The sequence below is a fragment of the Microcebus murinus genome, chromosome 1, assembly GCF_040939455.1.
Source record: "Microcebus murinus isolate Inina chromosome 1, M.murinus_Inina_mat1.0, whole genome shotgun sequence".
NCBI classification, from domain to species: Eukaryota; Metazoa; Chordata; class Mammalia; order Primates; family Cheirogaleidae; genus Microcebus; species Microcebus murinus.
In genome coordinates this window covers 53487782-53513186 of record NC_134104.1, presented here as the reverse complement: position 1 = coordinate 53513186, position 25405 = coordinate 53487782, and the positions used below count along the sequence as shown (strand labels likewise).

The 25405-nt window shown below is 42.9% G+C and overlaps 1 protein-coding gene across 1 annotated transcript; it reads left to right on the top strand.

Moving 5' to 3' along the window:
- Positions 1 to 5041: 5041 nt before the first annotated feature.
- DPPA4 (developmental pluripotency associated 4) lies at positions 5042 to 17278 on the top strand. Its single transcript, XM_012777225.3, has 7 exons — positions 5042 to 5065; positions 7736 to 7904; positions 9630 to 9790; positions 9877 to 9927; positions 10467 to 10776; positions 12087 to 12285; positions 17242 to 17278. Exons 1-7 carry the CDS (start codon positions 5042 to 5044, stop codon positions 17276 to 17278), a joined length of 951 nt encoding a protein of 316 aa, XP_012632679.1.
- The last annotated feature ends 8127 nt before the right edge of the window (positions 17279 to 25405 follow it).

The window sequence follows — 25405 nt, the reverse complement described above, 5'->3', positions numbered from 1 at the left end:
CAGCTACTTGGGAGCCTAAGGCAGGAGGATTACTGGAACCCAGGAGTTTCAGTTTGCAGGGAGCTATGACAACACCACTGCACTCTAGCCCAGGCAACATAATAAGACTTTGTCTCAAAAAAACCAACCAAACAAACAAACAAAAAACAAAGAGAAAAAGAAAACTTGGCAGGAATACCCCACATCTCTCAAATCCGTATTCCTCTTAAGTGTTCTAATAGAACCATCTAACACTGAATCCAACATGTGCTGTGCAGAACACTGTTTTCTTGGGACATGCCCACAATCCTCTGAGTAAGGGCTATTATTTTTAACATCCCCATCTTACAGGTAAGAGGAAAGGGAGAGGCCTAAATGTGTTATATAATTTTCCCAGGTCCCAAAGCTAGTGAAGGAGAAATTGGGGTTTAAATCCAGTGTGGCTAGCTGCTAAAAATTACATTTAAAAAATCAATCAGGCCAGGCGCAATGGCTCAGGCCTGTAATCCTAGCTCTCTGGGAGGCCGAGGCAGGCGGATTACTCCAGATCAGGAGTTCGAAACCAGCCTGAGCAAGAGTGAGACCCCGTCTCTACTATAAATAGAAATAAATTAATTGCCCAACTAATATATATAGAAAAAATTAGCCGGGCATGGTGGTACATGCCTGTAGTCCCAGCTACTTGGGAGGCTGAGGCAGAAGGATTGCTTGAGCTCAGAAGTTTAAGGTTGCTGTGAGCTAGGCTGACGCCATGGTACTCACTCTAGCCTGGGCAACAAAGTGAGACTCTGTCTCAAAAAAAAAAAAAAAAATCAATCAGTCAATCCAGTCTGGCTTTGGAGTCTGTGCTCTTAGCCACAGTGTGTACTCCCTCACCAATCGCCAAGACTTCAGGCCTACAGGTGCTGCAGTAGCCTCATGGCTCACCTTTTAACCCACCTCCACTTCTTTCTCTCATTGTAGTTGAGAGGTCTTTACAACATGCTCCTCAGAGTCAGCCCGCCCTTAACCCCACTGAGAATTTTCCAATAGCTTCCCATAGCCCTGAACCTAAAGATCAAAAAGGCTACCTGTCCAAGCTCAGCTCACAGGTCCCCCTTCCTCCCTGAGCTCCAGCCACATAGTCTTGTGGCAGTCTCTGACCTGGGAGGACGGCGCCTTCTCCCCAGGGCCGATCCTTCCCTTCTCTGTTCACTTAGTTTAGTTCACCTCCTCCTTCAGATCTCATGTTTTTCTAACTTTAAAACTTTTATTGCAGGCTGTCATATATAGGGAGCTTTCCTGCTTTTCAAGTGTCATAATTGAATAGTTGGCATTTGTTTTGATTATACTTGCACGTAAGCATATTTGAAAAGCACATGAAAGAAAATTTCCTTATGTTATTTGCCCTCATTATCATTAATATTTGTTGTCTGTCCTCCCTACCAAACTATATCAGGAAGGTGGTGTCCCTGTCCACCAGTATGCTGAGCACATAATAGTGCTCAATACATTTTTATTCCATAAATGAATGGGAGATTCAATTATGAATATTTTTTGAACTCGGGATAGATAGAACTTCAAGCATTGGAATGATGACATAAAAAAGCAGGTTGGCAGTGGTGGTTCATGCCTATAATCCCAACACTTTGGGAAGCCTAGGTGGGAGGATTGTTTGAGGCCAGAAATTGAGACCACCCTGAGCAAAACTCTACAAAAACTGGAAAAATTAGCCAGGCATGCTGGCATGTGCTGTAGTCCCAGCTACTCCAGGAGCTGAGCAGAAGAAACTCTTGAGCCTAGGAGTTTGAGGTTGCAGTGAGCTATGATGAGCTACTGCACTCTAGCCAGGGCTACAGAATGAGACTCTTTCTCCAAAAAACAAACAAACAGCAAACAGCTTTTCTTTCTTTTTATTTATTTTAGAGATGAGGTTTCCTATGTTGTCTAAGCTGATATCAAACTCCTGGGCTCAAGCAATCCTTCAGTCCCAGCCTCCAGTGTAGCTGGGATTACAGGTGTGTGCCACCACACTTGCTTTAATGGATTTTCTTTTGGCTACTACGTATTTATAAGAAATTTTACACATAAAATTGCATTAGTTACTTCTCAAAAAATATAAAATCTTACAGTTATTCCTATTTTGCATTACAAGAACCAAAGCACAAATACATTGTACTTTGTCCAAAATTGCTTATAAATTATAATTCCAACAAGCCTGACAAAAAGATATTTGGTTTTTTGCATAGTTCAAGAACTCAGTAATATTATTGCTAATTATGGCCAAATATTTTACATTAAATTGTACTAATCCATTTTATGTATAGTATGTCAACTAACCTATTTGTTTTAATAGTTGGTACAATTCTTTCACCATTGTGTTCCCCAAAATGGTAGTGGACCTAAGAATTCATAAATCATAATTCCAACATACACTCCATTTACTCATATACAAATTAGTTTGTCCCTTACCCAGAACTAGATGTTTCAATGCCTCAGTTTGTACTTAATTCAGAAATCAGCAATATTACCTCCAATTACACTGAGAAAATAAAGATGATTCAATTATGTACTTTTTTTTTTGAGACAAAGTCTGGCTCTGTCTCCCCAGGTAGAGCGCAGTGGCATCAACATAGCTCACACAACCTCAAACTCCTGGGTTCAAGCAATCCTCCTGCCTCAGCTTCCCAAATAACTGAGACTCCAGCTGTATGCCATGATGCCCAGCTAATCTTTTTATTTTTAGTAGAAAGGCGGGGGGAGGAGGAATGAGTCTCACTTTTGCTCAAGCTGGTCTTAAACTCCAGAGCTTAAGCAATCCTCCCACTTAGGCCTCCCAGAATGCTAAGATTACAGGTGAGAACCACTGCACCTGGCTTCAATCATATACTTTATATATAAACCTTAACCAGTAAATCTTCATTGGTTGTTATCTAAGGGCTAGGGTAAAGAATTGATAAATCAAAGCCCTAACATGATCTCCCAGATGATCTCAATTTAACTGGTTTCTTTGCTGCATTGGGGCTGGCCCAGTCCTCAACCTGCACTTCCCTCTCTACCCCTGGGTCCTATTTACTTATGTCCTCTTTCCCTGTATTTCTAGCCTGTGATCAGGTTATCACCATCATTCTGTTTAGGGATCATCTTTTATTTATCATTTTTGGACAAGCAATGATATGTAGAAAGAAAAAAAAACAAAAGAGACTTTGTAACCTGACAAAGGAAGGTTTGAGTCCCACAATAACTGCTTCTTAACATAAGAAATTCCTTCATTTCACATCTCTGATCTCTGAGAACTTGACAAGAGGGTGATCTAAGGAGAGATTTTTCAAACCATTTTTAAGGAGAGAATCTTGAACTTGCTGGGAGACTGCAGATTAGTCTTACTGTGCTAATGGGCAAGTCATCAATTACAAACTTTTGTAATCTATAAAATGGAGAACAATACTGACTGTGAATTTTTTCTTTCAAAGACTAACAGGCCATTTTTTTTTTTTTTTTGAGTCAGGGTCTCACTCTGTTGCCTGTGCTAGAGTGCCAGGGCTTCAGCCTAGCTCACAGTAACCTCAAACTCCTGGGCTCAAGTGACCCTCCTGCCTCAGCCTCCCAAGTAGGTGGGACTACAGGCATGCGCCACCATGCCCGGCTAATTTTTTTTCTATATATTTTTAGTTGGCCAATTAATTTCTTTCTATTTTTAGTAAAGAGGGGGCTGGCTCTTGCTCAGGTTGGTTTCGAACTCTGACCTTGAGCGATCTGCCCACTTCAGCCTCCCAGCTGACTGTGAATTTTAACTTAGAATTTGGTATCTAACAAACACTCAATAGAATTTATTCTTTTTTTTTTTTTTTTTTTTTTGAGACATCGTCTCACTCTGTTGCCCAGGCTAGAGTGCCATGGCATCAGCCTAGCTCACAGCAACCTCAAACTTTTGGGCTCAAGCGATCCTTCTGCCTCAGCCTACTGAGTAGCTGGGACTACAGGCATGCACCACCATGCCCAGCTAATTTTTTCTACATAGTTTTAGTTGGCCAATTAATTTCTTTCTATTTTTAGTAGAGACGGGGTCTTACTCTTGCTCAGGCTGGTTTCAAACTCCTGACCTTGAGCTATCTGCCCACCCGGCCTCCCAGAGTGCTAGGATTACAGGCGTGAGCCACCCGCCCGGCCGAGATAGACTTTAAAAAGTATTATTAGTTGCTCACACATGGAAAGGTGCTAGTTATTGATACAGAGAGAAAGCTAAAGTCTTAGCTGGGCGAGGTGGCTCATGCCTAAAATCCTAGTACTCTGGGAGCCTGAGGCAGGGGATTGCTTGAGGTCAGGAATTTGAGACCAGGTTTGAGGAAGAGGAGACCCCCATCTCTACTAAAAATAGAAAAATTAGCTGGGCATTGTGGCACACGCCTGTAGTCCCAGCTACTCAGGAGGCTGAGGCAGGAGGGTCGCTTGAGCCCAGGAGTTTGAGGCTGCAGTGAACTATGATGATGCCACTGCACTCTACCCAGAGCGATGAAGCAAGACTGTCTCAAAAATAAATAAATAAGTGAATAAATATTTTTAAAAAGCTAGGGTTTTAATTAATGGAGTAGCTTTCTTAAGAAATGAAATGTATTTGATACAGGAAAATGGTTTAGCTTTCTTCAAGTCATCAGTCTGGTTGCTGAATTCTATTGTTTCCACAGGTTCCATCGTTAAATCCCCTCTCACATACAATTCAGGAGTTTCTGGTAACTTGTTTCTTTCTGTAGAATTATCTAGAAGGAATTTTCAAGTTCCCAATGTCTCCAGACCCATACATACCTTGGATAACTATGTTAAACGTGTACAAAAAAAGGGCAGGGATGTTATTACTAATTCAACCACACAAAAGTCACCTGATGAATAAAAAAGTACCCAATTTTAGTAATCACAGATTGTGGGGGAGGGACCAGTAGTGGGGGAGGAAAGAAGGGGAGGAGAAAAAGAGTGCCTCAGGGAGGCAGGAAGTGGGAGGAGACTTTTCAAAGAGTAAGCAGTCTTGGGCCAGGGGCCACTTTGGAACATTTTTTTCTTTTTATTCAACCTCCACTTCTTTCCAGGTATGGAGAACGCAAGAGGCAAGGAGGTAAGTACAATTTCAGTGGGTTTGTTTTCTATCTTTGTGAGTCTCCTCTTGTTTCTCTCTTCTCTGAGCACACGCTCTTTCTTTTGGGAAGAAAAATGTGTGCCTTAGAATTTTCTCCTCGTTTTTTCTTAAAGTACAGCCCTAGACACTGGAAACGATTGCAGGCAGGTATATTGCGGTGAGGAGACAAATGAGAAATGGGTTTTCCTGTTTGATGTTGAAGAGAAGCTTTATCCTGGCAGAAAGAAGAAATTCATCGGGACTGGAGGGAAACTGTAACAAGGGAAAAGGGAAAGTGGGGGGACGATTTTAGGAAGAGGTAACTGAGCTGAAGGTGGGAAAGAACGAAACTACTTCATGCCCTTTAGACAGGCACAGATCCTAAACCAAAGATGCTGGGTCTGAACTCGTCTCCATTTCCCTGGGTCCTTAGGGCCAGGACTTATTCACCGCAACAAAGACAGAAACTGAAGGAGAGGCTTTGAGACTGGTTCCAGAGGCACTGAACTAGCACACCTGAAGGCTATCAGTGCCTTTGCTAGAATGGGATCATTTTTAGCCTTCTCAATTTTAAGACTTGTGAGGGGCAAGGGACCGTGGCTCTTGCCTGTAATCCTAGCACTCTGGGAGGCCGAGGCGGGAGCATTGCTCAAGGTCAGGAGTTCGAGACCACCCTGAGCAATAGTGACACTCCGTCTCTACTAAAAATAGAAAAAAATTAGCCAGACAACTAAAAATCTATAGAAAAAATTAGCTGGGCATGGTAATGCATGCTTGCAGTCCCAGCTTCTTGGGAGGCTGAGGCAGGATCGCTTGAGTGCAGGAGTTTGAGGTTGCTGTGAGCTAGGCTGACGCCACAGCACTCACTCTTGCCTGGGCAACAAAGCGAGACTCTGTCTCAAAAAAAAAGACTTTCCAGATCCTTGAGTGAGTAGTTTGTATAAAGGTTATGCAAATGTAAGACTGAAATACAAATGTAAAACTGCTATAGAGATGTAGAAATGCCATATATATGTTAATTTATCCAGTAATCCCACCTTCTGGGTACAGAAAAGGATTTACATTTGGGAGAAAATTGAACTAGGATTTAATTTATACCTAACGTGCTCTTAACGTCCACAATTATGTTATGTAACCTCCGAGCCTCAGCTGCGTCTGAAAAATAAATTGTCGCAAGATTACTATGAGGATTAAATGAATGTAAATAAGGAGCATGCCAAAGGCAATACCTGGTATAAAATAGTGGCTCAATACGTGTTTTTCTGTATTGAACAACTTTATCCCCACCACTCTTTCATTTCTTTTAATTCAATTAACCAGTATTTATTGAGTGCCTATGATGAAGAGGAAAATTTCTACCCTTTTAGAGCTTACAATCAAATGGATTATCAGGCATTGCTCAAATCACACAAGCAATTGTAAAATTGCAATTGACAAGTGGTAGAAATGAGGTAGTACTCAGTAGGATTGACTTGGTCTGGAAGAGACTAGGAAGGATTCCCAGGTGAAATAACTTTTGAAATGAAACTCTTTAAGTAAAATTGTTAAATGTAAGTAGAAGCGGGGTGGAGGTCTGGGGTGAAGAATGTTACTTCCAGCTGAAGTAACAACTTTGGAAAGGAAAGGAATTATGTGATGACCTTGGGCTGGAGAGCAGTGTGGAGTAAGGCTAAAATAGGCAAGAAAAGCCCGGTATGTTACAAAGAATTTTTTCAATTAATGCTAAGAGCAATAAACCACTGAAAGGATGGAAAGATTTGATAACATCCCTACCGCAACAGGGTGGGAAAATTATTTGGTAAGGGTCAAGAATGAAGGAATGGAAAAAAAGATCCTCCAGGTGAGAGATGATGGGTATGTTACATGGCTTAAAGGGTGTCTTTGTCCAAGGCAGAGCCTGTTTTCTTCTACTTCTTTTGTTTCTATCTATATCTTTCTTTTTTTTGTATTTTCAAATTGGCATTCTCCCATTCGTCCTCACTGTTTACATCTTATAAGTGAAACTAGGTACTAAGATGATGCCCAAGCCGGGCGCGGTGGCTCACGCCTGTAATCCTAGCACTCTGGGAGGCCGAGGCGGGAGGATTGCTGGAGGTCGGGAGTTCGAAACCAGCCTGAGCGAGACCCCGTCTTTACTAAAAATAGAAATAAATTTATTGGCCAACTAAAAGTACATATACAAAAAATAAGCCGGGCATGGTGGTGCATGCCTGCAGTCCCAGCTACTTGGGAGGCTGAGGCAGGAGGATCGCTTGAGCCCAGGAGTTTGAGGTTGCTGTGAGCTAGGCTGATGCCACGGCACTCACTCTAGCCTGGGCAACAAAAGTGAGACTCTGTCTCAAAAAAAAAGATGATGCCCAGAGGGGAATTCACTGGCTGGGTGTGGTGGCTCACGCCCGTCATCCTAGCTTTCTGAGAGGCTGAGGCGGGAGGATTGCTGCAGCTCTAGGGTGTGACACCAGCCCGAGCACAGTGAGACCCCGTCTCTTATCCCTAGAAACAAGAAACCAAAAAAAGACAAAAAATACACACAAACTAGAGGGGGATTTGCACTGCTGGCAGCATGCAGTGACAGGGCTTGGTGACTGATAAATGAGTTCTCTTAAGGCAGGTAGTGTATGTGGTGGTCCTGACGCCAGAGGAATGACTGACCAGCTCCTCTATCCCCAGTGGAACGCCACAGAGAAGTCCAGGGAGGAATGTGGACATTCTGAATCTAAACAAGAGCAGGCAGAAACTGGAGGCGATCAGCAGGTTGCCAATCAACAGAGCACAGTGGTACCGGGAACCTCAGTAAAGAAGGGGACCAAACGGAAAAGGTCTGCCAAGCATAACGAAGGTAAGAGGTCTACAAATCCTTAAATCTCACTTTCTGGGGCCTAAGAATGGTGAGAAATTTCCATCCTATATTCTGCAAATCCTATACTTCCATCGAAGCACAGCTTAACTTATCCTTTCCTGAAGACTTGCTTTGGTCGCCTTTGCTGTATCCTTTTCTATCTCCAAACTCCCACCACACATTTGGTTCTTTTTTTTTTGAGACAGTCTCACTCTCTTGCCTGGGCTAGAGTGCCACGGCATCAGCCTAGCTCACACCAACCTCAAACTCCTGGGCTCAAGCGATCCTCTTGCCTCAGTCTCTCCAGGGTAGCTGGTACTACAGGCATGTACCACCATGCCCAGCTAATTTTTTCTATTTTCAGTTGTTTGGCTAATTTCTATTTTTAGTAGAGAGGGGGTCCTCGCTCTTGCTTCAGCTGGTCTGGAACTAATGACCTCAAGCAATCCTCCTGCCTGGGCTTCCCAGAGTGCTAGGATTACAGGTGTGAGCCACAACGCCTGGCCTATATTTGGTTCTGGTGATCGTTTTGCCTTCACTCGATGCTTGGAGTTAGGTTCTTTCTTTTTTTTTTTTTTTTAAGACAGTCTCGCTTTGTTGCCCAGGCTAGAGTAGTGCCGTGGGGTCAGTGTACCTCATGGCAACCTCAAACTCCTGGGCTCAAGCAATCCTTCTGCCTCAGCCTCCCAAGTAGCTGGGACTACAGGTATGCACCACCATGCCCAGCTAATTTTTTTCTATATATTAGTTGGCCAATTAATTTCTTTTTTATTTATAGTAGAGACGGGGTCTTGCTCTTGCTCAGGCTGGTTTTGAACTCCTGACCTTGAGCAATCCGCCTGCCTCGGGCTCCCAGAGTGCTAGGATTACAGGCGTGAGCCACCACGCCCGGCCTGAAGTTAGGTTGTTAATGTGCAATGAAACAATGTGGAGACAGCTGTAAGTTGAAGACCCATCTTTGAAACTTCACTTCCTGTTCTAAAAATTAGTGAGGACTATACCTACCTTGATGGAGTGGGGGAAGGGTGTAATTTACATGGAATAATTAGGTAAAATACCTACACTATGCCTGACAAGTAATGTGTTCTCAGTAAACCCTAATGGCAACTAGTGGCATTACATACAGTCTGTCCTTTCTGGAAGTGTGTTCTGGAAGGCTTCACTGAATAGAGACAATGTGTGAGGTGGAGGCAGCAGGAAAAACAGAAACACAGTAGTAGAGCTAAGGAGAAACACCTGCAATGAGACTAGAATGCTGCCCTGACTGGGGTGGGCTGGTAGAATTATGGGTATTAGTAGTTGTCTGTGTAGCACCTGTAATACTAGCACTTTGGGAAGCTGAGGTAGAATTGCTTGAGATCTAGAGTTCTGATGAGACCAGCCTGAGCAGGAGTGAGACCCCTGTCTCTACAAAAAGTAGAAAAATAGAAAAATTAGCTGAGTATGGTGGTATGTGCCTGTAGTCCCATATACTCAGGAAGCTGAGGCAGGGGAATCACCTGAGCCCAGGAGTTTGAGGTTGCAGTGAGCTATGATCATGCCAGTGTACTTTACCCAGGGCAACAGAGAGGGACCCTGTCTCCAGGGGGGAAAAAAATGGAGTTTAGAGGTATTTAGTCCTAGGTTTGGGGGGGGGTTGGACTATAAGAACTAGAAGTGATTATACTTCTGAAATTCTAAAAAGCTACACAAAGTTAATACTAATTGTATTCCTTTCTTCGTCAGAGTCCTGCCCAAAGAAGGCGGCAGAATGCAATGAAGAGCCCAAACCCCGGAAGAAGATACCAATTCCTCCCTTACCTGCCACACTGCCCCCGGTGAATCTGCTTCACCGGGACATTGTACGGGCCTGGTGCCAGCAATTAAAGCTGAGCAGCAAAGGCCAGGTGAGGGCCTGGGCTGGAGACCATGCTGCTGGGATGAAGCATAGGAACCTTAGTTTCCTTATTAACTCACTTTTCTCTCATTTTAGAAATTGGAGGTATATAGACGGTTATGTGAATATGCATATCCAAATCAAAAGGTGAGTCACTTTATTTTAGGAAAATCGGCAGAGTGTAAAAGGTTCAATGTTTATCCTAGTTACCTATTCTAGCATCAAAAAGTGAGTAAAGGAACTGTCTTAGCCTCTCTTCCCCACCACCTCTAGCTCTAAGAAAGAACAATAACCCCTGTCCCCACTTTTCACCAACTCTATGCAAAGAGTAGTAAAAATGAAGTTGCATTTAAAAACATTTTTTGATTGTCAATTATGTGTATATTTATCATGTGTGGCATATAGTTTTGAAACATGTATACATTGTGGGATGGCTAAATTGAGCTAATTAACATGTATTACCTTTTTTTGCCGTGAGAGCACTTAAAATCCACTCTCAGGAATTTTCAAGAATATAGTACATTGTTATTAATGATGGTCACCATGTTGTACAATAGTTCTCTTTAACCTGCTCCACTTATCTAACTACATATCCTTGATCAATCCGACCTCAAATCCCAAAACGACACTTTTCTGGTAGCACAGTAATCTTTATTATTAACTTTTTAATTTAACCTTATTTGCAGGATATTCCTTCCACAGCCAAGGAGGCCAAGATCCGGGTATCATCCAAAAGAAAATCAAATGTAGAGAAGAAGGAAATGTCCCTGAAAAGTTCAGGGCAAAGGCTGTGTTGTGAAGGGACTGATCTTCCTGCAGTATGTCCTCCCCCTGAGGAGGGGTTGCCTGCCCTAGAGTCTGCCTCTCTCCTTGAGGGAGTTAATACAGTTGTGGTGACAACTTCTGCCCCGGAGGCTTTGTTGGCTTCCTGGGCGAGAACTGCAGCCAGGGCTGGGTCATCCGTGGAGGCAGTGGAATCTCCACAGGAGAACTGTGGTAAGCCCAATATCAAGAACTTGTTTGAGTCATTAAGAAATTGCACTTAATATTAATGTCTGCTAAATTTTAGAGTATATCTAAATCACCTCAAGGGCTGGACCCCACTCACAGAGTTTCTGATTCAGGTCTGGGACAAGGCATGAGAGTTTGCTTTTCTAACAATTTCCCAAGCAATACTAAGGATGCTGGTCTAGGGACCATACTTTGAGAGCAATTGCTATGAATTGATGGCATCAAAAGAGGGTAGTCAGCTGTTTGGCTTCATTTCTTCCCCCTTTAAGGAATTTAAAGGCAAGGTCTAAAATCAACTGCCTTGGTTTGAGCTCCAGATCTTCTGGCATCTGTTAAATGAGTGACATTAATTAGTAAGTCGATTAGCTATACCTGATGGTATGGTGCACACCTGGAGTCCCAGCTCAGGAGGCTGAGGGAGGATGGCTTGAGCCCGGGAGTTCAAGACTGCAGTTGGCTACTATTGCTCCACTGCACTCTATCCAGCCTGGGTGACAGAGCAAGACACTGTCTCAAAATAAAATGAAAAATAATATATAAAAATAAAATATTTAAAATGATCCCTATGTCACTCATAAAATGGGTCAATAATATTTATTTCATATGTTGTAAGAATTATAGGAAATACATGAAGACCATAAACTACTTAGAGTTGTGACCTGGGCGGGGCGTAGTGGCTTACGCCTGTAATCCTAGCACTCTGGGAGGCTGAGGCGGGCAGATTGCTCAAGGTCAGGAGTTCAAAACCAGCCTGAGCAAGAGCAAGACCCCATCTCTACTAAAAATAGAAAGAGGTTAATTGGCCAACTAAAAATATATAGGAAAAAAAAATTAGCTGGGCATGGTGGCGTATGCCTGTAGTCCCAGCTACTCAGGAGGCTGAGGCAGCAGGATCGCTTGAGCCCAGGAGTTTGAGGTTGCTGTGAGCTGGGCTGACCATGACACTCACTCTAGACTGGGCAACAAAGCAAGACTGTCTCAAAAAATACAGTTGTGACCCCTGAACTTACTTCATAAAGTTCTTCTCAGACTACTCTGGGTTAGTCTTTCTACCATCTGCCCACTTGCAGCTGTATCACTTCCAACAAGATTTTTTGTTTCTTTTTAAGTTTCAACAGAAACTGTCCTGCATACTTTTCTAAAGAGAACAGAAAAGAGGTTAAGATAGGGTTCCAGGGCTCACATCTTGTAGCTGGCACTTGAAAAAGAGAAGAATCAAAGGTGACAGGCCATGATGCAGTCTCAGCCTTGAGCAGGTGGTCCAGGTGTGTTTATACTTCTTTTTCCTTCCCCAGATGTCAGGTGGTGTGTGGTCCATGGGAAAAGTCTCCCTGCAGACACAGATGGTTGGGTTCGCCTCCAGTTTCATGCTGGACAGGCCTGGGTTCCAGAAAAGACGGGAGACAGAGTGAGTGCACTCTTCCTGCTTCCTTCCTGCAACTTCCCACCCCCGCATCTTGAGGACAATATGTTGTGTCCCACATGCGTTCAAAGGTAATTATACTTTTCTATAAACTAAAAGTGAGTACTTGATTTATAGTTGGAGAAAGGGAAATACTAGCCATGTATTTCAAATGTAAGTTTCAGTAATGAGTTTTAAGAAAATTATTACTTCAGTTAAGTTTATCACCAGGAAAAAGCATTTATGTGTCAGAGCTTAATGCTTCTACTTGGAGACATAGAATTCTAGAGCAACAAGGCCGGGCGCGGTGGCTCACGCCTGTAATCCTAGCACTCTGGGAGGCTGAGGCGGGTGGATTGCTCAAGGTCAGGAGTTCGAAACCAGCCTGAACAAGAACGAGACCCCGTCTCTACTATAAATAGAAAGAAATTAATTGGCCAACTAATATATATAGAAAAAATTGGCCGGGCATGGTGGCACATGCCTACAGTCTCAGGTACTCGGGAGGCTGAGGCAGCAGGATTGCTTGAGCCCAGGAGTTTGAGGTTGCTGTGAGCTAGGCTGACGCCACGGCACTCACTCTAGCCTGGGCAACAAAGCGAGACTCTGTTTCAAAAAAAAAAAAAAAATTCTAGAGCAACATACATTGTATAATTACTATATTCAAGGTATATGCACCACACAGAAACAATGACTAGTAAAAAAAAAACCTTTCTTTAAATAGCCAGTAGTATAATGGGGGTGATTGGTTTATAAACAGCTAGAATACCATATGATATCAAAGAAGAGGTTTCTTAAGAGAAGAATTGACTAGATAGAAAGGCGGAATAAGATTATTTTTCAGCATAAAAAACAGCATCAAGGCTATGAAAGAACATACAACAAAACAAGTTGTAGGTAGTTCAGTGTGACTATAATATGATGGAATATAGGGTAGAGGATAAGCTTCAGTTTGTCATTTATAAAATAGGGAGAATACTGATGTGAAGCTGTTATGGAAATTAAATGAGTTAATGTATACAAAGTTCTTAGCACTGTCTGGCCCATAGCAAGTATTCAAAAAAAAATTAGAATTATTCTAGCAAATAGAATTACTTTGAGCAAATCATGAGATGGGAGTATACAATGTATACAAACATTTTTGACTCAGATTGAGTATTATGGAAATGTCATTAGTTTGACAGCAAATTACAATAAGCTTTGAATATTAGAGGTTTAGAGATTACCCAGTAGCCAACGGTGTTCTTTTGAAAGATTTTATTAGTTATATGATGATGTGATCAGTGGAGTATCTTTGTAATCACTCAACAACCAATTTTGGAAGCACAATTATGAAGAGAATGGACAGGATGCTACAAAAGGCTTTTCTCTATAACCTCCAACCCAAACTGAAATCAACATATTAAAGAAAATTATTTGACATATGAGAAATGGACCTAGGGTTGGGGGTAGGGGACTGATCAATTTGCTCTTCTCCTCTATAAACTATACTAGTTAATGGATTGTGGTTTCTATTTGTAATCAAAGGTGGGAAATATTTTTATTAAAACATACCCTCAAAATTGTCAGATCTGGGAGAGGCTTGGGAAGAACACCGTTCTGAGGCAGATTGGACTAAGGATGAGCACTCCTGGGTCGCAGTTCCGTTTCAATAACTTTACACATGCCCCTTAACTTTTCTGGGCCTCAGTTTCCACATCTCTAAAATGAGTACCAAATTGGACCAGAAAGTGTACAAAGGTTAAATATAGCTTTAAAATTAAAAAGTTGCCAGGAATTTTATATGCCTGTATGGGGGGGGGGATTATTTTTAGAGAGAACTCATTGAGGAAACTTATGTGCCATCTACAGACAGATGTACATATGCAAAATTTTGAAACATTTTCCAGGATCAGGGAGAGGGACAAGTAGTTTGAGGTCAGGCAGCTCTTTATCACTGGGTAATGAGCCATTAAAGGACTTAAGCAATTGAATGCATTGAGGTGTGTACTGCAGAGAAAGGGGTGAAGGGGGAGCATGAAATCAATTAGAGGGTTAGCAGAGTGGCTTATGTCTGGAATCCCACACTTTGGGAGTCCCAAGTAGGAGGATCACTTAGAGGACAGGAGTTGGAGACCAGCCTGAACAACACAGCAAGACCCTGTGTCTACACAAATTTAAAAATTAGCCGGGCTTGGTAGCTTGTGCCTGTAGTCCTAACTACTCAGATGGCTGAGACAGGATCTTCTGAGCCCAGGATTCGAGGTTACAGTCAGCTGTGATCATACCAAGGTACTCCAGCGTGGGTGACAGAGCCTGTCTCTTTAAAATAAAAAAAAAAGTTAATCATGGCCGGGCGCGGTGGCTCACGCCTGTAATCCTAGCACTCTGGGAGGCCGAGGCGGGTGGATTGCTCAAGGTCAGGAGTTCGAAACCAGCCTGAGCGAGACCCCGTCTCTACCAAAAATAGAAAGAAATTAATTGACCAACTAAAAATATATATACAAAAAATTAGCCGGGCATGGTGGCACATGCCTGTAGTCCCAGCTACTCGGGAGGCTGAGGCAGTAGGATCGCTGAGCCCAGGAGATTGAGGTTGCTGTGAGCCAGGCTGACGCCACGGCACTCACTCTAGCCTGGGCAACAAAGTGAGACTCTGTCTCAAAAAAAAAAAAAAAGCCAAAGGGCCGGACATAGGTGGCTCACACCTATAATCCTAGCACTCTGGAAGGATCACTCAAGGTCAGGAGTTCGAGACCAGCCTGAGCAAGAGCGAGACCCCATCTCTACTATAAATCAAAAGAAATGTCCAACTAAAAATACATAGAAAAAAATTAGCTGGGCATGGTGGTACATGTCTGTAGTCCAATCTACTTGGGAGGCTGAGACAGGAGGATTGCTTGAGCCCCAGGAGTTTGAGGTTGCTGTGAGCTAGGCTAACGCCATGGCACTCTAGCCTGGGCAACCGAGTGAGACACTGTCTTGAAGAAGGAAAAAAAAAACACCAAAGAAGATGGAGAATTTGTGTGGGGATATTGTCTTTTTTTTTTTTTTTTGGAGACAGAGTTTCACTCTGCCCGGGCTAGAGTGCTGTGGTGACAGCCTAGCTCACAGCAATCTCAAACTCCTGGGCTCAAGCAATCCAACTATCTCAGCCTCCCGAGTAGCTGGAACTACAGGCATGTGCCACCATGCCTGGCTAATTTTTTCTATATATATTAGTTGGCCAATTAATTTCTTTCTATTTATAGTAGAGACGGTCTTGCTCTTGCTGGTTTTGAACTCCTGACCTTGAGCAATCCGCCCACCTTGGCCTCCCAGAGTGCTAGGATTATAGGCATGAGCCACTGCGCCTGGCCTGGATATTATCTTAATTAGTATCATAAAAATCCAAAGAAGGCGCCGGCGCGGTGGCTCACGCCTGTAATCCTAGCACTCTGGGAGGCTGAGGTGGGCGGATTGTTTGAGGTCAGGAGTTCGAAACCAGCCTGATCAAGAGCGAGACCCCGTCTCTACTATAAAAATAGAAAGAAATTAATTGGCCAACTAATATATAGAGAAAAAATTAGCCGGGCATGGTGGCGCATGCCTGTAGTCCCAGCTACTCGGGAGGCTGAGGCAGGATTGCTTGAGCCCAGGAGTTTGAGGTTGCTGTGAGCTAGGCTGACGCCATGGCACTCACTCTAGCCTGGGCAACAAATCGAGACTCTGTCTCAAAAAAAAAAAAAAAAAATCCAAAGAAGGGCCAAAGTCAATGGCTCACACCTATAATCCGAGCCCTCTGGAAGGCTGAGGCAGGAGGATTGCTCATGGTCAGGAGTTGGAGAACAAAGCAGTAAATAATACAGATAGATAATTTGCTATTGGTTGAATAAGAGGGGAGAAGTGAAGTCTGCAATTGGAGGTATTTACTGTTAGTGCAAATGGAAAGATAGAACAGTGGGGTGCTTACAGGATTTTTTGATGGGTTTTATCACAACGGGTGAGCTTTTATCACCATGGGTGAGCTTAAGTATACTTCTGGGCTTAGTTTGGGGAAAGCACCCATGGAGAGGGAGGATGGGAAGAAGAATCCCTTGACAGTCTCTCCATGCCAAGCATGTTGAATAGAAGTGAGGTCACTTTGGATAACCCTTTTTTTGAGACAAAGTCTTGCTTTGTTGCCCAGGCTAGAGTGAGTGCCATGGCATCAGCCTAGCTCACAGCAACCTCAATCTCCTGGGCTCAAGCAATCCTTCTGCCTCAGCCTCCCAAGTCGCTGGGACTACAGGCATGAGCCACCATGCCCGGCTATATATATTAGTTTTTCCCATGTATATTAGTTGGCTAATTAATTTCTTTCTATTTATAGTAGAGACAGGGGTCTCACTCTTACTCAGGCTGGTTTCGAACTCCTGACCTTAAGCAATCCACCTGCCTTGGTCTCCCAGATGGATAATCTTTTAATGACATACTTAAGCCTCTGGGTAAATGATGAAAAGATCTACTTTTTTTTTTTTTTTTTTTTTTTTTTTGAGACAGAGTCTCGCTTTGTTGTCCAGGCTAGAGTGAGTGCCGTGGCGTCAGCCTAGCTCACAGCAACCTCAAACTCCTGGGCTCGAGCGATCCTCCTGCCTCAGCCTCCCGAGTAGCTGGGACTACAGGCATGCGCCACCATGCCCGGCTAATTTTTTATATATATATCAGTTGGCCAATTAATTTCTTTCTATTTATAGTAGAGACGGGGTCTCGCTCTTGCTCAGGCTGGTTTTGAACTCCTGACCTTGAGCAATCCGCCCGCCTCAGCCTCCCAAGAGCTAGGATTACAGGCGTGAGCCACCGCGCCCGGCGAAAAGATCCACTTTGGGGGATGGTCCTGCACAGGTCAGGAATATTTTACAGAGACGTGATAACTTGGTTGATGTTCATTCCTTAATAACATGGTCAAAGGCTTCCCATGCACGATTCTCATTTTAAGGGCAATTCTATTAGTTTTCCAGCAGGGGGTGTCATGGCTATTTTCAAGGATGGAACTTGATATTTCTTGATTCCTGTCTTGTTAAAAACAAAACATTTTATTTCTCTTATAGGAACAAGGTGTTAATAAAAAGCCTTCAGTGGGAATAGAATACCATGAAAAAGGACTCATCTTTAATTGTAAATAAACAGAAAAGTTTGACTGTTGATTCCATAGTGCCACTAACAGCGGAACTCTGGTCAACTTCATACCTGCTCACAGGCCATGCGGACTGGTGTTTTAAAGCAAAGACAGACTGTTACTTCTCCTTCATTTACAAAACATTTTTCAAAGTTCTCTTAATAACCTGGGACTTCTAGCTTGACTAAAGGCTAAAAACACAAGGCACTTTGTTAATATTGTATATACTTACAATTGTTTTGTTTATTTTGTGCCTAAAATGTTTAAGCTTGGGATGGGGGCAAAGAAAATATATGTAACCTTAACATTTGTACCACCCTCCCCCATAATATGCTGTAAAAAATAAAAGGAAAAAATGTTTAAGCTTCCTAGTCATAATACATAATAAATGTTGAATATATGAATATAAAAAAATTCATCTGTTTTGTTTAGGGGACCATATTTATTGCATGCAAATTTTTGTTAAAGTTCTTAAAGGATTACAACAAAAAGCAAGACTTTCTCTTGCATGATTCATTTGTTTTTATTTATTTATTTATTTTTATTTTTTTTTCATTTGTTTTTAAAACCACTTTATTGAAGTATGATTAACACAAAGCTTTTTTTGTAGAAATAAGCAAAAAAAAGTTGCATATATTTAATGTATCTGAGTTTGATTAGTTTTTAATTTGTGTACTTTCTAATTTATAATGCCAGTTTTGGAAAAGATCTGCTGTTTTTCACTTAATGTTTTAATGGCAATTTTCAATACTGTTTTATTAGTAAGAGCAGGGACTTTGTTACCCTCCAGTGAAGCTATCAAAAGTAACACACTGGAAGGAATGATGGAGTTTGTAAATTTATAACCATCATGGTGTTGATTCATAGGTTTAGTTTGGGGAAGCAGAATATTTTTACAGTTTCACATTGTTGTTCCCCCCAACCCACATTGGTTGTTAGTAGTCAGAAATTTTTTTTTTTTTTTTTTTTGACACAGTCTTACTCTGTTGCCCTGGCTACTAGAGTGAGTGCCATGGCGTCAGCCTAGCTCACAGCAACCTTAATCTCCTGGGCTCAAGCAATCCTCCTGCCTCAGCCTCCCAAATAGCTGGGACTACAGGCATGTGCCATCTTGCCTGGCTAATATTTTTTTATATATATTTTTAGTTGTCCAGATTATTTTCTATTTTTTTTTTTTTAGTAGAGACAGGGTCTCGCTCATGCTGGTCTTGAATTCCTGAGCTCAAACGACCCTCCCTCCTCTGCCTCCCAGAATGTTAGGATTACAGGCCACCACGCCTGGCTAGATCATTACTTTTTGTTGTGGCCCTGGAATACCTAGATTGGAGGAATGGCATCAGGGAGGTAAATCATTCCAAAGGTGTTATTTTTCTCTTCTGAGTCCATTACCTAAGGGAAGATTTCCCCAGAAAAAATATTGAACTGACATCAGACTGGAGAGTGTGTAAGAATTATAGAAAAAACAAGGACATTCCAGGTGTTGGAAAGGGCCTGTGAAGATCCTGTGGTGGGTAACAGAAAACCTGAAAGGCCAGTGTGCCGGAAGTCAGGCAGGCACTGGGGATGTAGATATCACATGGGACCGGGAGGAATGGAGGCCCAGACAATGCAGAGCTTTTGCTTTGACTTATCTTTAAAACCACAAGGGAGCCATTAGGGATATGAGGGGCTGGGCTGAAGGTCAAATTTGTATTTAAAAAAACACCACTTGCCTCCAGTGTGGACAAAGGAGCAGGGGGCAGGCGGTGGTATTCCATGAGACCAGTGAAGACCTGTTTATTTTTAGCAAGAGATGTTGGACTCTGGCGGGTGGTCAAAATGTAGCTAAGCTTGACAAGAATCGGTAATGGACTGGATATTGGGGGTGGGATAATTAAGAAAATAAGTGATTTTCAAAGTGGTATCTATCGAATTACCATTTTCTTCATTTTTGTATTCTTCCATGTTCTCTTATTTTAAAAACCACCTGCAAGGCCGGGCACGGTGGCTCACACCAGTAATCCTAGCACTCTGGGAGGCCGAGGTGGGCAGACAGCTCAAGGTCAGGAGTTCAAAACCAGCCTGAGCAAGAGCGAGACCCCGTCTCTACTAAAAAAAATAGAAATTAATTGGCCAACTAAAAATATATATTAAAAAATTAGCCGGGCATGGTAGCACATGCCTGTAGTCCCAGCTATTTGGGAGGCTGAGGCAGAAGGATTGCTTGAGCCCAGGAGTTTGAGTTTGCCGTGAACTAGGCTGACGCCACGGCACTCTAGCCAGGGCAACAGTGAGACTCTGTCTCAAAAAAAAAAAAAGACCATCTGCAAAGAAAGATAAGCAACAGGAGGACAATCTATGTAACTAAAGTAAATAAAATACTCCTCATTGAACCCTTTGCTTGTTTTCCTATTGTTTACCCCTTGAAAGATAGGTAGTATTAGAAACTGACTGTGGTTTTTATTTTGTCTACAAACCAGCACAGAACTGCATTAGCCCAGGAATGTCAGAATGTAAATTACTGGGCTTCAGGACCTGAATCACAGACTCTGAGAGTGGGGTCCAGATACGTGTTTTCACTAGTCCTGCTGGTGATTCTGATACATAGTAGAGAGTAAGAACCACTAATCTTTTTTTTTTTTGAGACAGAGTCTCACTCTTGCCCAGGCTAGAGTGAGTGCCATGGTGTCAGCCTAGCTCACAGCAACCTCAAACTCCTGGGCTCAAGCAATCCTTCTGCCTCAGCCTTCCAAGTAGCTGGGACTACAGGTATGCGCCACCACACCCGGCTAATTTTTTCTATATATTTTAGTTGGCCAATTAATTTCTTTCTATTTATAGTAGAGACGGGGTCTCGCTCTTGCTCAGGCTGGTTTCGAACTCCTGACCTCAAGCAATCCACTCCCCCTGGCCTCCCAGATTGCTAGGATTACAGGCGTGAGCCACTGCGCCCTGCCAGGAACCACTGAAATCTTGGTGATAAGAAATCCGAACAGAGGTTTCCCGAGGGCAGGAGTGGTGGGAATTGACTGGGAGGGTCACAAAGGAACTTTTAAATGGGAATGAAACATTTTTCAAATTTCATCACAGTGTACACTCATGATCTGTGTACTTCACTGTGTACGTTTTACCATGAAGAGTTAGAAAAGAGTATAGTTTGGAAGTGAAAGAGGAAATGGTATCTGTCACATGACTCCACTCCCAGGATTTCTGTGTAGAGACCTCAGAGCTAAAGATTGAAAAAGTCCTGTTTAGGTCGGGCGCGGTGGCTCACGCCTGTAATCCTAGCAATCTGGGAGGCCGAGGCGGGCGGATTGCTCAAGGTTGGAAGTTCGAAACCAGCGTGAGCGAGACCCTGTCTCTACCAAAAATAGAAAGAAATTAATTGACCAACTAAAATATATATATACAAAAATTAGCCGGGCATGGTGGTGCATGCCTATAGACCCAGCTACTTGGGAGGCTGAGGCAGTAGGATCCCTGAGCCCAGGAGTTTGAGGTTGCTGTGAGCTAGGCTGACGCCATGGCACTCACTCTAGCCTGGACAACAAAGTGAGACTCTGTCTCAAAAAAAAAAAAAAAAGTCCTGTTATCTTCAGGATAGATGACAAAGGGGTGGGACTCCCAAACGTTGGTGGATTCCTAGCATTGAAGAGAGTTATAAGAGGTTCAAAGAGACTGGACAAGAATTCCACAGCATTCCGGAGCTCATGCAGCTCTAACTAGAAAACAAGAGGCCAGAACCTTCTACATTTTGCTTGTCCTTCAAAATCCAGCTTCAATCTCACTTTGATAGGCCAGGCGTGGTACTTCAGGCCTGTAATCCTAGCACTCTGGGAGGGCCAGATAAGGCAAGGCAGGAGGATCCCTTGAGGCCAGGAGTTCGAGACCAGCTTGAGCAAGCTCCCCACCCCACCACCCAAAGTAGAAAAAATGAGCCAGGGGTTTCCAGCTCCTTAGGAGGCTCAGGTGGGAGGATGCTTGAGCCCAGGAGTTTGAGGTTGCTGTGAGCTAGGCTGACGCCACGGCACTCTAGCCCAGGCAACAGACCCTGACTCTGTCTCAAAAAAGATTTTTTTAAATTTCATTTTGAGGCCTGGCTCACGCCTATAATCCTGGCATTCTGGGAGGCCGACGTGGGAGGATCGCTCGAGGTCTGAAGTTTGAAACCAGCCTGAGCAAGAGCGAGACCATCTCTACTAAAAATAGAAACAAATTAATTGGATAACTAAAAAACATATAAAAAGTTAGCTGGGCATGGTGGCGCATCCCTGTAGCCCCAGCTACTCGGGAGGCTGAGGCAGAAGGATTGCTTGAGTCTGAGGTTGCTGTGAGCTAGGCTGATGCCACAGCACTCTAGCCTGGGCAACAGAGTGAGACTCTGTCTAAAAAAAAATAAAAAGAAAAAAGAAAATCTCACTTTGATATTTTCCAACTTTTGGCCGGGCGCAGTGGCTCATGCCTATAATCTGAGCACTTGGGGAGCCTGGGGTAGGAGGATTACCTGAGGCCAGGAGTTCAAGGCCAGCCTGGGAAACATAATGAGATTCTGTTTCAATAAAATAAAATATAAAACACTTGGTATGATTACTATTTTAATTTTAGCTATTCTAATCCATATACAGTGGTCTTTTATTGTAATAATTTGCCCTCCACATATCGTCTTGGTAGACTGTGTAAATAGTTTGCCCATTTTTTATTGGGGTATTTTTTATTATTATTATTGACTTTTGGGATTTCTTTATATACTTACATAAAAATTTATTATCAGGCCAGGCGTGGTGGCTCACACCTCTAATCTTAGCACTTTGGGAGGCTGAGACGAGAGGATTGCTTGAGCTCAGGAGTTCGAGACCAGCCTGAGCAAGAGCAAGACCCTGCCTCTACTATAAATAGAAAGAAATTAACCAAACAACTAAAAATAGAAAAAATTAGCTGGTGTGGTGATGGGTGGTACCTGTAGTCCCAGCTACTTGGGAGGCTGGGGCAGGAGGATTGCTTGAGCCCAGGAGTCTGAGGTTGCTGTGAGCTAGGCTGATGCCACAGCACTTTAGCCCGGGCAACAGAGTGAGACTCTGTCTCAAAAAAAAAAAAAAAAAAAATTATTAGCATGTTACCTTTTACACGAGAAGTTTTACAGGGATTCTGGTAGGTTTTTTTTTTTTTTAGGCCAATGAATGAGGGGACGAGTAGCATTATTGCAGGCCAACAGGATGGAACAGCTCTAGAAAAATGACACTTGGTATTGTCTTTTAATGTATTAGGGATACATATTTTCTTGCCAGAAGAATGCATTTAAGTATGTTCCTCTGTAAATAAACACCTAGAATTAAGTAGAATACAAGTGTGTTAGTAGTTCTGCAAAGTGGAAGAAGGTAATAGTGAAATGTAGTTGGGTTGTGTGCAGTATAGGATAATATTGAGAAATGAAGATAGTGGTCAACTGAGTATTTCTGTGTTCGGTTCTAAGCCTTCATTGCCCTATATAATTAATATAACACAGCTATAGTTTCAACGACCTGACCGGTTAGTGGAGGCTCCACACCCAGAAAAGAGGCAGGCATGCGTGTTAGGCAAAGCGTTAATGACCTTCAAAAATTAAGGCAATAAGAAGTGTAAGATCTAGGTCTGAGGATCAGCTCTGCTATTTCAATTGCTGGTTGATCTTGATCATCTGTTAGCTGAAAATAGTCATAATATTTATCTCACAGGTTGTAAGAATTAATGACATATAATTAACATATGTAATACACCACACACACTGGAGATTATGCAAATGTTATTTATGACTATTTTATTCAATTCCTTCTTACCTTCTATTCTTCAGTGTTGTTTCCCCAAACAGAATTCTTCCCTGGCCAACCAGTCTGCCTCTCATGCATGGGCTACCTGATGCCAACAATATAGCTTAAGTGCTGGTGACTCAGTTAGTAAATCAGGAATTTCTGCTGCTCAGAACGAAAATGGGAGTATGTGTCCTCTTATTAACTTCCATTTCCCTCTTATCCTTCACAGAAAAAAAGTGACTTATGAGAGACAGTATAAACATACCAAAAAACCCCAAAAAAGTCACTTGGGGGAGGACAGTAATGGTATACACTCATAATTCTTTTATTCATTTATTTATTTGAGACAGAGTCTCTCGTCCCCAATACAGTGCAATTGCATGATCATAGATTACTCCAACCTCAAACTCCTGGGCTCAAGCTATCCTCCTGCCTCTGCCTCCTGAGCAACTGGGACTACAGGCATGCACCACCATGGCCAGCTAATATTTTCTATTTTTGGTAGAAACGAGGTTTCGCTCTTGTTCAGGCTGATGTCAAACTCCTGACCTCAAGTGATCCTCCCACCTGGGCCTCCCAGAGCGCTAGGATTACAGACGTGAGCCAAGGCACCTGGCCTTAAACTCACAATTCTTGTATTGATTTATTTTGCCTAATTTTGATGTGAAGCAAGGCCAGAGAAGGCAGAGGGATAAGAAAGGGGAGGACATTGTTCTTAGCCTCTCCTTTCATACATTACGCTCTCCGCACTCCCTCCCACCTGCACATGTTTTGAACTACTGAAATAGGTAACACTCATTAAAACAAAGGTTAGCGGTACCTCACTTTAGGACACTGATCATAAGACATGATTGTAGAAGATGCTCCTGTCAGCAGAAGTGGCACAGAGACTTTCAGGAAGAGTCTTGATGTTTGTCAGTCCAGCAATGCCTCAGCTAAGACCTAAAAGAGGGAACAATACTGAAGTGGCCATTACCCTTGACATGACTAAAATATATTTGATAAGTAACTCAGACCAAAGGGTTGTGCAACCATTGTATTCAAGGAAAGGATCAAGATCAGATAATCCTATAGCAGTAGATTCAACTACTGTTACTGCCACTTTTGAATCCTAGACCCAAAAAGTTTCTGGTAAGACTGATGATAATAGTGCTGGTCAGGCCGGGCGCAGTGGCTCAAGCCTGTAATCCTAGCACTCTGGGAGGCCGAGGCAGGCGGATTGCTCGAGGTCAGGAGTTCGAAACCAGCCTGAGCAAGAGCGAGACCCCATCTCTACTATAAATCAAAAGAAATTCATTGGCCAACTAATATATATAGAAAAAATTAGCCGGGCATGGTGGCTCATGCCTGTAGTCCCAGCTACTCGGGAGGCTGAGGCAGGAGGATCGCCTGACCCCAGGAGTTTGAGGTTGCTGTGAGCTAGGCTGACGCCATGGCACTCATTCTAGCCTGGGCAACAGAGTGAGACTCTGTCTCAAAAAAAAAAAAAAAAAATAGTGCTGGTCAAGTAGAAGAAACAAGTTAAATTTTAATTAGCTTCCAATGGGAAAGTGGTGGGAAGGAAGCAATGAAACAAGTCACTCATTAATGTCTATAGATTGGAAAGTGGGTTCCCATAGGGCATCTCTCCCTTCACTATATGCAGCTCACTTTCTCCTGGCAGATGTCAACACTATTCCTGAATTGATTTCTAAGCCAGGTGATTTGGCTCTGTTCTTTTCCCATCACTGCATGTAATTATAATTTCAGAAGGATAAAGTGTTAAAGTGCTCACTTTATGTGGAGAGAGGTGCCACAACCTGAGTATATGCTGATAAGGAAAACCCCCATCTATTACACAACAGCCTGTCTTGGCCTCAAGACAGAAGAGAGGCGCCACAAGCTGAGTATATGCTCAGAAGAAAGTGTACCTGAGTATACCCCAGAAGAGAGATGCCACAACCTGAGTATATGCTGATAAGGAAAACCCCCATCTATTACACAACAGCCTGTCTTGGCCTCAAGACAGAAGAGAGGCGCCACAAGCTGAGTATATGCTCAGAAGAAAGTGTACCTGAGTATACCCCAGAAGAGAGATGCCACAACCTGAGTATATGCTGATAAGGAAAACCCCCATCTATTACACAACAGCCTGTCTTGGCCTCAAGACAGAAGAGAGGTGCCACAAGCTGAGTATATGCTCAGAAGAAAGTGTACCTGAGTATACCTCAGAAGAGAGATGCCACAACCTGAGTATATGCTGATAAGGAAAACCCCCATCTATTACACAACAGCCTGTGTGTCATGCCACAACAGCCACCTGAGACCCACCCTCACGGAAGACCCGCATCA

Excerpts from the sequence above, each read along its gene's own strand:
- DPPA4 (XM_012777225.3), top strand. The coding sequence starts at position 5,042 with ATGGAGAACGCAAGAGGCAAGGAG. Across the intron at positions 9,928-10,466 it reads ATGCATATCCAAATCAAAAG|GATATTCCTTCCACAGCCAA; the intron begins GTGAGTCACTTT and ends CCTTATTTGCAG. Across the intron at positions 10,777-12,086 it reads ATCTCCACAGGAGAACTGTG|ATGTCAGGTGGTGTGTGGTC; the intron begins GTAAGCCCAATA and ends TTCCTTCCCCAG.